Source organism: Mesocricetus auratus, unplaced genomic scaffold (assembly GCF_017639785.1).
Source record: "Mesocricetus auratus isolate SY011 unplaced genomic scaffold, BCM_Maur_2.0 Super-Scaffold_100021, whole genome shotgun sequence".
Lineage (NCBI taxonomy): Eukaryota > Metazoa > Chordata > Mammalia > Rodentia > Cricetidae > Mesocricetus > Mesocricetus auratus.
In genome coordinates, this window is record NW_024429202.1 from 26,860,061 (window position 1) to 26,872,483 (window position 12,423).

The 12,423-nt window shown below is 49.1% G+C and overlaps 1 protein-coding gene across 1 annotated transcript; it reads left to right on the forward strand.

Annotated features, from left to right (window-relative positions):
* The first annotated feature begins 228 nt into the window (after nucleotides 1–228).
* On the forward strand, nucleotides 229–6,369 carry Imp4 (IMP U3 small nucleolar ribonucleoprotein 4). Its single transcript, XM_040729296.1, has 9 exons — nucleotides 229–387; nucleotides 510–618; nucleotides 3,478–3,561; nucleotides 4,087–4,196; nucleotides 4,272–4,404; nucleotides 4,478–4,632; nucleotides 4,718–4,812; nucleotides 4,916–4,989; nucleotides 5,077–6,369. Exons 1-9 carry the CDS (start codon nucleotides 385–387, stop codon nucleotides 5,187–5,189), a joined length of 876 nt encoding a protein of 291 aa, XP_040585230.1. The 5' UTR covers nucleotides 229–384; the 3' UTR covers nucleotides 5,190–6,369.
* The last annotated feature ends 6,054 nt before the right edge of the window (nucleotides 6,370–12,423 follow it).

A 12,423-nucleotide genomic window follows, 5' to 3' on the forward strand; every position in this document is an offset into this window, starting at 1 on the left:
AGCAGTTCCCGAATCAGATGGCTATGAAAAGTCCGGCCTTAAACTTAATTCCAGGGAGCCACCCATCCAGTTTCCCGCTTCCGCTCTTCGCAAGCCGGCGGCGTGGACAACTCAGGTCTCAGTGAAGCCGTGGGCAAGCTCGTTTATCCGGGGGCTGTCGTAAAGCACGTGACATTCCGAGTCCAGGTATTTGATTGGCTGCCCGACTGACCAATAACCTTGCGACGCCCGCCCTCTCCGCCATCTTAACATGGGGCACTCTGGACGGCCGTCGACTCGAGTGAAGCCTTTTTTGAGGCCTTCTTGGTTGAGGGCGGAAGGGAGCGCTGCGTGGTGCGGGCGGGCGCTTGAAGAGCACACGCTCGTGTCGGAGCGGCGCTCAACATGGTAGGATGTTTGAGTTCGTGTTTTGGCTTGATGGGGGCGGGGGAGGGGGACTAATGGAAGGCCGGGTTGCGGTCCTCGGAGGTCGGGACCCTGTCCGTTCTGTGACCCTGACTATTCGCTAGCTCCGTCGGGAGGCTCGCCTGCGCCGCGAGTACCTGTACCGCAAGGCCCGGGAGGATGCGCAGCGATCCATTCAGGAGAAGAAGGAGCGAGTCAAGCGTGCCCTAGAAGGTAAGGCCTCCCTATCCTGGTGGGGTACTTGTCCTTTCTAGAGCATACTTAGGCAGTCATTCATTGCCTGTTAGGTAGGACCGCTCAGCTGCATTGGAAATGCCATATTTAGCCGTGGTTGGTTGGTTCTGTATCCAGTGAGCTTTATGTCTCTTATCTGATTGTATATCACCCCTGGTACCTCTGACTAAATCTTCATTTTGCTCTTCCTAGGTTTTAGGACTGTAAATGTGTTGTGTAAAGTTTGTCTGAGTTAAGAAGCATAGTGTTGCCGGGCGTTGGTGGCGCACACCTTTAATCCCAGCACTCGGGAGGCAGAGAGGGGCAGGTGGATCCCTGTGTATCCGAGGCCAGCCTGGTCTACAGAGCGAGTTCCAGGACAGCCTCCAAAACAATACAGAGAAACCCTGTGTCTAAAAACCAAAAAAAAAAAAAAAAAAAAAGAAGCATAGTGTTAGGAATAGGATTGTACCTCAGTTGTTAAACTGCTTGCCTAGCACGAAGGAGGCTCTGGATTCTGACTCCAGCATGATTAAACTGGGCCTAGTAGCCTGTGCCTGTAATCCTGAGCTGGGGAGATAGAGGCAGGAGGACCAAGGCTTGCTCCGGCTGCATCAGTTTGGGCTATATAAGCATAGTGTTAAGCATCTGTGACCCGTCTTCATAGCTAAAAAAAAAAAAAGAGCCCATCAGTGGTGGTACACGCCTTTAATCCCAGCATTCGGGAAACTGTGAATTCAAGGCCAGCCTGGTGTACAGAGCTACACAAAGAACCCCTGTTTTGAGAAGAAAAAAAAATCCCAAGTGCTGGGATTAAAGACCAATATTGCCCGGCTGCACTTACTGAGAATCCAAATTCATTTCCCAGTACCTACATGGAGTGGCTCACAACCCCACTTCCAGGGTGTCCAGTGTCCCCTGGCCTCAGCAGCCACCCTCATACGTGTGCATGTAAACTCAGGCCAGCACACACATACACAGAAATAGCAAAGAAAAAATGATCAATATATTAGCATTTATAATGATCACTATATTAAATATTGCATTAAAAGGAACCCATTTTTTTGTTGTTTTGTTTTTACTGGGCATTGGTGGTACATGCCTTTAATTCCAGCACTAGGAAGGCAGAAGCAGGTGGAGTTCAAGGCCAGCCTGGTCTACAGAGCAAGTTCAGGGACAGTCAGGGCTACACAAAGAAACCTTGACTCGGAAGGAAGGAAGAAGCCGGGCATTGGTGGTGCACGCCTTTAATCCCAGCTCTTGTGAGACAGAGGCAGGCGGATCTCTGAGCTTGAGGCCAGCCTGGTCTACCAAGCAAGTTCCAGGACAGCCTCCAAAACAATACAGAGAAACCCTGTCTCAAAAAACCAAAAAAAAAGAAAAAAAAAAAAAGAAAAAAAATTTATTTATTTATTTATTTATTTATTTATTTGTGTATGCAGTGTTCTGCCTGCAAGTATGCTTGCAGGCTAGAAGAGGGCACCAGATCTCATTACAGATGGTTGTGAGCCACCATGTGGTTGCTGGGAATTGAACTCAGGACATCTAGAAGACCAGCCAGTGCTCTTAACCGCTGAGCTATCTCTCCAACCCCAGACAGAAAGAAGCCATTTTTAAGCTATTATTTTTGCTTATATTATACCTATTTAGAGTTTTTTGTTTTTGTTTTTTGGTATTTACGAGACAGGGTTTCCGAGGCTGTTAGTCCAGCCTGGCCTCGAACTCACAGAGATCCGCCTGCCTCTGCCTCACGAGTGCTGGGATTAAAGGCGTGAGCCACCACCACCCCACTCCTATTTAGAATTTTAAGTCTAAAGATATTAGAGTATATGTGTTTGACTGCTGTATTTGTTTGGGTGTGGATACTCTATTTCTAATTGTTTCTAAAATCCCAGGTATGGCTAGACATTCCTTTTTGTGAGTATCCCTGGGGATAATCCTTTTCTATGGCACATAGGAAATTATTCTCAATTGGTAACTAGATGGAATGCTGCTGCCATGACCCTCCCCTCTATCCCTACATGCTGGAGAGCAGAACTGGGCCTATGGATGGGGTATGAAATGTGCTTTATTTTCCAGAGTGGACACACTACAGCTTAGCCACTGACTGCCCACATTAGTCCACAGAAGTTGGACCCACAACCAGCTGAGGCTACGCACCTTGAAGTGTTCTATGCATCAAGACTAGCAATGTTCTTTTTATATAGTTTTGCTTTGTTGTTTTTGAGTCAGGGTTTTACTTGGTAGCCTTGACTGGCCTGGAATTCACTATGTAGACCAGGCCAGCCTCAAATTCATAGAGATCCATCTGCCTCTACCTCTGAAGCCCAGGCATGGACCACCACATCTGGCTTAGGTTCCTGGTGAGAAGACTTCGGGGTTACTGGTCTGCCTTCCTATATGAGGAGCAGTCTGTTTCTTTTAAAAAAGCAACTTTTGTTTTTGTAGCGTGCCTTAGCACCAGGGTCTTAGACTTGCAAGCAAACTGCCCACCATTGAGTTACCAAAACTTAAAGTTTTGTCTGGTTATAAAAATAATACATACTGATAATGATAAAGTGCTTTGGAAAATGAGCTCCCCTGGGTGCCATAAGTTGACAGTTAGGTGAAAGAGATTGGTAACTGGGTGTCATGCCATACCCTGTAATCGCAGCAGTTAGAAGCTAAGGCCATGCACATCTCAAGACCATGTCTCCACAACGAAATAAGTAGCTACTTCTCTGTCTCCTGGATTTCTGTACTGGCTGTTAAGGAGTACAGTGCTTTCCCGTCAAATCTGTGCAGACTAGTAAACCACAGTGTCATAAATTGATGGGACCCTGCTTGTGTCACACTCAGCCCCCTGTCTTTTCCTTACAGAAAACCAACTGATTCCCACTGAGCTACGCCGGGAGGCTCTAGCCTTACAGGGGTCCCTGGAGTTTGATGATGCTGGCGGGGAAGGTAAAACTGTTGTGCAGCCCTCTCCCACACTGAACCAACTTCTCTGCTCACTGGGCTTCCTGTCCTCTTCAGCCACCCTGGGCAGTTTCCCACCTGATGGAAGTGTCCAGGTGAGCTGTTTCTGTGCCCGCCCCAGCTTCCCTCCTGTTTGCCTGTGTGGCGTCTCAGGGCTTCTCCCTCAATGAATGCTTTCAGTTCCTTTTACACAATGATGAACACAGGAGCTTTCCCCCTTTGCTCACTAGAATATCTGCAGGAGCAGAACACTGTCCTTAGCACTGGTACCCAAATGTCTCCTTCATTGCATTGTGTAATAAACAGGAAAGGAACCCGAGACTATAGATACTGTTGTGAGGAAAGGGAGCCGCCCGCTTGTTTTAGCAGTTCAGAGTTTTGCCCAGTTCGTGTTCTCAGTTGTGCTTGGTAACCAATGGTGGCCGCCCCCCTGGCCACTAGAGGTGCATTCCATCAGTGAGGGTTCTCTTGAGCAGACTCAGCATTTTTCTTGTCTCGTTCTCTCGACAGGTGTGACCAGCCATGTAGATGATGAGTACCGATGGGCTGGGGTTGAGGATCCTAAGATCATGATCACTACCTCTCGAGACCCCAGTTCTCGTCTGAAGATGTTTGCAAAGGTACTAGGGGACGGGGAGTAGGGGATGCCCATGGCCGGTGGCACCAGTTCTAATGTGACATTGGTCCATGGGCAGGAATTGAAGCTGGTGTTCCCGGGTGCCCAGCGCATGAACCGAGGTCGGCATGAGGTTGGAGCACTGGTGCGAGCATGCAAAGCCAATGGGGTCACTGACCTTTTGGTTGTTCATGAGCATCGAGGCACACCTGGTAAGGCCTGCTGGAGGGGAAGGGAGCTAGGGCTGTTGTCATGGCAGAATGTCTGACAGCCTGTACCCTACAGTGGGGCTCATTGTCAGCCATCTGCCCTTCGGTCCCACCGCCTACTTCACACTGTGCAATGTGGTCATGCGGCACGACATCCCTGACCTGGGCACCATGTCAGAGGCTAAGCCTCACCTCATCACTCACGGCTTTACCTCCCGGCTGGGCAAGCGGGTAGGTAAGGGAGCCTTGGGGGGGAGTCGGAGTGGGGAGCAGGGAGCAGGCCCGCCACTTGCCACTCTCCTTTCCTGTGCCCCAGGTGTCTGACATCCTTCGTTACCTGTTCCCTGTGCCAAAAGACGACAGCCACCGGGTCATCACCTTTGCAAACCAGGACGACTACATTTCATTCCGGTGGGCCTATAGCGCTGAATATGGGGCATCGTGACCTTTGTGGACTTTTGACTGACCCAAAGCCCTACTGACTTACATACCTATCTCTGCTCCTTTCTTCCAGGCACCATGTCTACAAGAAGACAGACCACCGCAATGTTGAGCTGACTGAGGTTGGGCCTCGATTTGAGCTGAAGTGTGAGTTTGGCTTTGTTTATGGTAGGGGACGGGGTAAAATGAGGGGCTTGTTGCACATGGGATGACGCGTCTTTCTCCCGACCCCAGTGTACATGATTCGCCTGGGCACACTGGAGCAGGAGGCCACAGCGGACGTGGAATGGCGCTGGCACCCCTATACCAACACTGCCCGCAAGAGGGTCTTCCTGAGCACCGAGTGAGCTGCCCGCCCGCCCACCAGTCAGGCAGGAATTGCTCACAGACGTTTTTTTTTGTTTTTTTGGGGTTTTTTTTTTTTTTTGGTTTTTCGAGACAGGGTTTCTCTGTGGCTTTGGAGGCTGTCCTGGAACTAGCTCTTGTACACCAGGCTGGCCTCGAACTCACAGAGATCCGCCTGCCTCTACCTCCCAAGTGCTGGGATTAAAGGCGTGGGCCACCAACGCCCAGCTCTCACAGACATTTATAATCCCAAGTGGGGACTGGAAAGATCTAAATAAATCCTCTGTCATCATGCTACCCAACTGCCTCTAACTGGTCACAGTGGACCTACTCTCTGTCAGGCCAAACGTGAAAGATGAAGCCCATGGAGTGTCCATGGGTTGAAGACCTTCTGACTGTGGAGTGTCCTCAGGCCTAGTTTTATGTGGAGTATAAACAGTCCCTCTCAGGCTGGGGATGGTGGTACAGACTCCCCACTGGAAAATGCGTGGTGTCTCTGAGAGTTGGGCCCTGTGAGCACTTATTTAGATGGTTTAAGGGTGAGTCTTTTTCACCAGCAGCAAGTTGACCCCATTCAAGTGCCGGCCTAACTTAGCAGTTCAGTGGGGTCCCTGTGCCAAGTAGATGCATCCTCCCTCTTTTATAGGAGGCATGGTGACACTTGTGCATGGGCCTATCCAACAGCGCACAGGGAGGTGCCTCAAGGTTCTAAGTCTGTGCCCCAGCCCCTCCCAACCCCTTCCCTGTACCCACAACCTGTGCATCTCCAGGGATCCTGGGTTTGTGTAGAGTGGTTGTCAAGACCCTGCATTGCCCGAGAGTTTACAGAGAGAATTGGCGATGAGATCCATCGTGCAGGTAGAAGGAGGCCTCTGAGGAAGCATGTCATGACAGGATAAGGCAGATGTCTGCATGGAATCATGAAAGCCCAGTGATGGTGTGAGATAGCAGAAGCCATCTGGATGGCTTGTGCAAGGGCCTTGAGGCCCACTAAGAAGAGCTGAAAGGGAGACGTAGGACCCACGGAGGCCAGTGTTCTGGAAAGTCTGGGATGAGGTGACCATTACAACTCATGAATCCTGTTCCTCTGCAAGGCCTCTGGGATCCTACATGGCTTTGCTCCATCCTTGAAGAATGGACCTATGTGTGTGTGTTTGTTAAATTTTAAAACAAGTAAAACCATGTCATGTTCTGTGTTGTTTTCTTATAGCTGCCATAAGAAATTACTGTGGACCAGGTAATTCAACAGAAATTTGTTAGTTTTAGAGGTCATGGTACAAGGTCAGGGTTCACTCCCTCCTAAGGCTGAGTGTTGGGGTGGGGATCTGTTTGCTCTTTGGCATGCGATGGTTGCCAGCAACCCTTGACATTCCTTATTGTTGACAATAGCACCCTAGTGCCAGCCTTTGTCTTCCACGCTTCTGTCTACCAAACGTCTTGAATGCTTCTCTTACGAGGACCTGTGTCATTGTGTTTACGGCCTGTGGTCTGGGAGGGTCTCCTTATTTACACAGTTCTGAACTTCATTATATCTGCAGAGAGCCTTCTTTCAAATGCATTTGTAGTTAGTCTAAGAATAGGATGTCTCTATGTCTGTACTTTTACTTTATGTGTAAGAGTGTTTGCCTGCACATGCGCCCGTGTACCACTTGAATGCCTGGTGCCCGAGGAGAGCAGAAGAGGGTGAAGGATCCCTTGGTCTGGAGTTAGACAGTTGTGAGTCACCATGTGAATGCTGAACCTCAGTTTTCTGAAAGAGAATCTAAGTTGTTTTGTTTTTCAAGACATGGTTTCTCTGTGTAGCCCTGACTGACATGGAACTAACTCTGTAGACCAAGGCTGGTCCTGCCTCTGCCTCCTGAGTGCTGGGATTAAAGGTGTGCGCCACCACTGGGAAGATGTCATTTTCAAAGCTGGGAACGGCATTAATCTCATGGTCCTGGTATCTCCAGTATCCTGAGGTCTCCGTTGCAGTTTAGGCTTTACCATCACAGCTTCATGCAGTAACCTCTTGTACCAACCCTGCCACATTGCCCGGCTTTGTCTGCTCTTTGAAACCTGCAATACAACTCCTTGAACCCTTCAGTCTTGCATCTTTCATGGCTGAAAAACCAGGACCCACATAGATATGGTGCTGCCAAGTTCTGCTGCTAAGATGTGATGTAGCCTGGTATCCTTGGACCACAGCTGTATTAACTTTGGTGCTCACCTGGGAGGTGGGCTGACGACACTTTACTAAGCAGTTCCTTTCCAGGAACAGGGAACCCTCTGAACTGTTGGTTCAGGCTCTTTATAATACATTTGCACTTTCACAAGTTGGAGCTTTAGGTGGGTGGGTGGGATTTTCCCTGCAGGCATTCTGTAATTCAAGTGCCTTGACAAATGCTTTCCCTCAGTGGTACTGATTGCTTTAACGGTTATAGTTGCATCCTCATCACTAGCCTGGCTGCTCCCTGTCTTTGTCCATTAACTTTAAATTCAGTTTCACTCCAGCTCTCAGGACATGGCAGAATGAAGCCATACTCTTCGAGTGTGACACAGTTTTAAGCCCTTTACGCTCTGCTGGCAGTTCTCAGTTGCTTTTCCAGCCCAAAGTTCTAAACTCTCATTCCTCCAATCAGACAGGCTCCCCTGAGTCTACAAAGCACACGGTGAGGCAACCCCACTTCTCAGCTGCAACTTCTGTCAAAACACCCTGAGAAGTCACTTACGGAAAGACTGGTTTTGGCTCGAAGTTCCAAGACAGTTCCTTGGGACAGGGAAGTCATGGCAGTAAGAGTTTGAAGTAACATAGGAAACAGAGTAGGGCACACTGCTACTCAGCTAGCTTCTGTTCAGTCCAGGATTTAAGCCCAGGGAATGGTGCCACCAATTTTTAAGGTGGTTTTAGACTCAGCCTAACACAGTATCTCACATGTTTGTCTAGAGCAGTGCTTTTCAACCTTCCTAAGGCTGATTGACCCTTTAATACAGTTGTAGTGACCCCCTCAACCATAAAATTAGTTAGTTAGTTTTGTTTTTCGAGACAGGGTTTCTCTGTGGCTTTGGAGGCTGTCCTAGAACTAGCTCTTGTAGACCAGGTTGGCCTTGAACTCACAAGAGATCTGCCTGCCTCTGCCTCCTGAGTGCTGGGATTAAAGGCATGTGCCACCACGGCCCGGCCATGAAATTATTGTCATTGCTACTTTATGTATATTGATATATGGCTGTAATTTTTCTACTTTTTGAACATAGTGTAAATATTGTTGGAGACAAGAAGTTTGATGGGGTTGCCACCCACAGGTTGAATCACTGGCCTAGAGGCTAAGTAATCTCTTACAGGTGTGCCTCCTAGGTAATAGTAGATCCTGTTGACAGTCACACTATCACCATTCAGCCTCCAGAGGGCACTGAAGTGCAGGGTGGCTTTCTCCTTGGCTGTGTGTGTACCTGTAGCCCTGAGAGACTGATCTTGTTCCAAGGAAGGAATCATCGATTCAGAATACCGAAATCCGAGGAGACTGGGGAGCCCCAGAGGAGCTCTGCGGGAAACTGAGCTCCTGGGCACTGCTGAGCTCAAACTCCCGGTTTGCACATGGGGAGGGGTGTGCCTTCTGTTTGTGAAATGTCAAGCTTGTAGATGGCCAGGGGGACAGCTTTCAAAGACTGAGTGTTTCTTAACAGCGAAGCAGTGAAATGTATGTGTCGGGGAGGGTGTTTGACGTCTTCTTTCTCCACACCATTCGTTGAACTTTTTTGGTCCAATGGAAAAGGAAGCCAGAGAGCAATTGTGTATTAGGGGCTATCGGTAGCATCAAAGAATCTCCCCACTGCCCCTAGTTAAAGCACTGTCTCCCAGGTTTTCCCCCTTTGAAACAGCCGTTCAGACTGGGTCCTCACAGCACTCAGTCTTCAGTCTTGAGTGGCCTGTGGGGCAAACCCTGAGCATTGTTTTCTCTGTAGTGCCTCAGAGTCAAACATTCCTGCCCTCTCTTTTGCCAGCAGTCAGTCTGACCGGTTTTACCTGGACCCATTTCTGCTCCAGTTTGCTTTTGGTTGCTGTGATCAGCAAGCACCCTGACCAAAAGCCTGAGGAGGAAAGGGTTTCTTTGACTTACAAGTTACTGTGGTTATAATGGAGAGTGCCTGCTGCAAACTTCCTTATTCCACGAGGGATCAACCCCGGAACAGTTATAGTCAGATCAAAGCAAAACCCAAGTCCAGCGGTGCTGCACAATGTTTGCAGCTCAGTGTTTGACATCAGGTGCTCACTCCTCTGAGCCCCAAAGGATGGGCATCTGTGGTAGTTTGGAGGAGAATGGCACCCATGGCCTCAGATATGTTTGATTCCCAGCTGGTGGACTGCTTAAGAAGTGTTAGGTGTGGCCTTGGAGGAGGCGTGTCACAGGGTGGGCTTTGAGGTTTAGAAAGCCCAGTCTTCCCGTCTGTTTGCTGCGCGGGGATGTGTGAGCTCTCAGCTACTGCTCCGGCACCATGCCTGCTGCCACGCTCCCCACCACGGTGGTCGTGGATTCATTCCCCGAAACGGTAAGCAATCCCTGAATTAAATACTGAATTTTATAAGCTGCCTCGGGCACGGTGTCTCTTCACAGCAATAGAACAGTAAGACAGTCCCATTTCTCTGCCTCTGCTATCTGCAGCACACACAGATTGTCTAGGAAGCGCCGGCTGGCTCCTCTCTGTTAACTGTCCTTGGCTGACATCCCATAGTCTCCAATATGCTGGGGTCTCCACTGCAGCTAGGAAGCCACCTTCACCAATGGCTTCTCTTGGCCTCCTCCTGGACCCTGAGCCTTTCATGGTGCCAAATTTCAGCTTCGTGACCCCTTCAGTGCTGGCTTCCACTGAACCTGAGACTGCACCTCTACCAATAGCGTCTCTGCGGAGAGACTGCCCCCTGACTAGTCTTCCTTGCTCTTGATGATGCCCCTTTATGCCTACAGACCAATTCCCTGTGGGAGGCTTTTACGCATGACCAAGTTCAGCTACCAGCTTGAGATGCAGCCTTGCCCCCAGCCCAGACGACCCCTTCTATATATTGACCCAGGGGAAATAGTTTCCAGATTTCACCTCAATCATTCTGGCCTCTTTCTAACTGCAACTCCTTTTCCAGCATCCATTGTCCCAGTAGAGCAAAGAAGGTTTTGCTTCCAGGTTCTGGATTCAGATCTACCACACAAATGGAACTGAGAAAGATTCTCTGACGTCCCTCAGAAACACTGTAAGCCGGTCCCCCTCATCTTCTCTTCCAAGGTCCTACAGAACAGTTCATTAATACTCGATGACTTTTCCAGTCCAAAGAGCCAAAATCCTCTACAGTCCTCCCACAAATCAACACTGTCAGGTTCAGCACAGCAAAAACCCACGCCTAGTACCAATTTCTGATCAAGTTGTTTTGAGTAGCAGTTACAAACATCGTGACCAAAGACAACTTGGAGAGTGTCCTGGCAAGTTGTATATCAGCCTGACACAAACCATAGTATTTGGGAAAAGGAAATCTCAACTGATAACATGCCCCCAGCAGACTTGCCTGCGGTCTATTTTCTTGACTGATGGTTGATGTAAGAGGACCCAAGCTCACTATGGGCAGTCCCACCCTTGGGCTGCTGTTCCTAAGAAAGCAGTTGAGCAAGCCAGTAAGAACACTCCGTGGTGTCTGGCTCAGTTCCTGCCTACCAGGCTCCTGTCTTGAGTTCCTGCTTTGACTTCATTTGAAGATAGACTGTGATTTGGAAGTGTAAGTGAATACATCCTTTCCTCCCCTAGTTGTTTTTGGTCATAGTGATCACAGTAATAGAAACCCTATCTAAGGGAAGAAAAAGTTTATTTGACTTACAGGTCATGGTCCATCACTGAGAGAAGCCACGGAAGGAACTCCTCAGAACCGGGAGGCGGGACTGAAGCAGAGCCCTCTGAGGAATGCTGCCGTACTGGCTCACTTCCTCCTATTTGGGCCCAGTCACCTTTCTTCAAATTACACTTTTTTTCCCCTGCCAGCTTTCTTATACAGCCAAGGGCCACCTACCTGCCTGGGGTAGTACTACCCACCATGGGCTGGACCCACCACATCCAGTAGCAGTTTAGAAACATACACCCCCATTCATGTCTACAAGCCAAGCTGATGGAACAGAGACAGTTCTCCAACTGAGGTCCCCTCTCCTCAGATGTGTCAAGTTGACAATCAAGATTAACCCTTAAGAGAGACAGAATCCCAAGAAAACAGACTCCCATCTGGGTGGCCAGACAGACTTTTAGACAGATGAGAAGGTAGACATTTATACAGATCAGTGGTCCCAGAGAAATAGAGCCGCTCTTTCCTTGCCGACTAAGATTAATCCCAGCCGAGCAGAAGACAAAATATCTCCATAGAGCAATACCCCAGTGGAGACCTACCTCATCTTCCCAGTCAGCATTCAGATGGGCAGACCTACTTACTAGCCAAACTTGAGCCTATGGGAAAAAGATACCCCTTTTCTCCAGAAAGGATACCTCCTTCTGGAGAAATAGACTGCACTGGGCCTCCAGGTTGGATTCTCAGGATCTCCAGCTAGCAAAGCAGAGATTCCCCAGGCACTGGTCAGCTTTCCCGCCCCCTGCTTATTACCATAGCTGCTCCACTGACCTCTCAGTAGCCACTGCTCCTGGGTACCACCAGTATCCAATGACCACAGCCCGCCAGTCATATCTACTGCTGCTCCATAGAGACCTTCCACAATACCGCAGTGACACGCCTCCATTTGTTCTGGAATGACCAGGCTTAGAATGACTGTCATTAGTCATCTCGGACCTGGCTTCAGTGACCCCTACCTTCACCGAGGTCATAGACATATGTACGCCTCCCTGAGTCACCCAACCCAAATCCATGCTCCAGGCACCAGCAATCCCAGTGGCATTTACTGGTCACCTTCTGCTTCCTTGGGAACCAATACTGCAAGTCTCTGTGACCTCTCAGTTAATTCATTGACCTGCACCCTGCCCAAGATGACACCAATTTTCCGATCATTGTTAGTAACATTCACTGACCTCCAATGAACCCACAATTACTGACCATCCTCAGTCATCCCTGCTGACCCCCTTAGAACACACAAGTATGATCAGTGGCTCCTCAGTAGCTCACAATAGTCTAAATGCCTGCCTTTAAAGGCTTGAAACAGTATTCCTCCATAGTTCCATACACATGTAATGTACTTTGATCATATTCTTCTCATGTCCTCTATAATCCCCTTCCTCTTCCTG

Bases quoted from the DNA above. Each gene is read 5' to 3' on its own strand.
- Imp4 (XM_040729296.1), top strand. The intron at 619-3,477 runs GTAAGGCCTCCC...TTTTCCTTACAG, and splicing joins AGTCAAGCGTGCCCTAGAAG to AAAACCAACTGATTCCCACT. The intron at 4,405-4,477 runs GTAAGGCCTGCT...TGTACCCTACAG, and splicing joins TGAGCATCGAGGCACACCTG to TGGGGCTCATTGTCAGCCAT.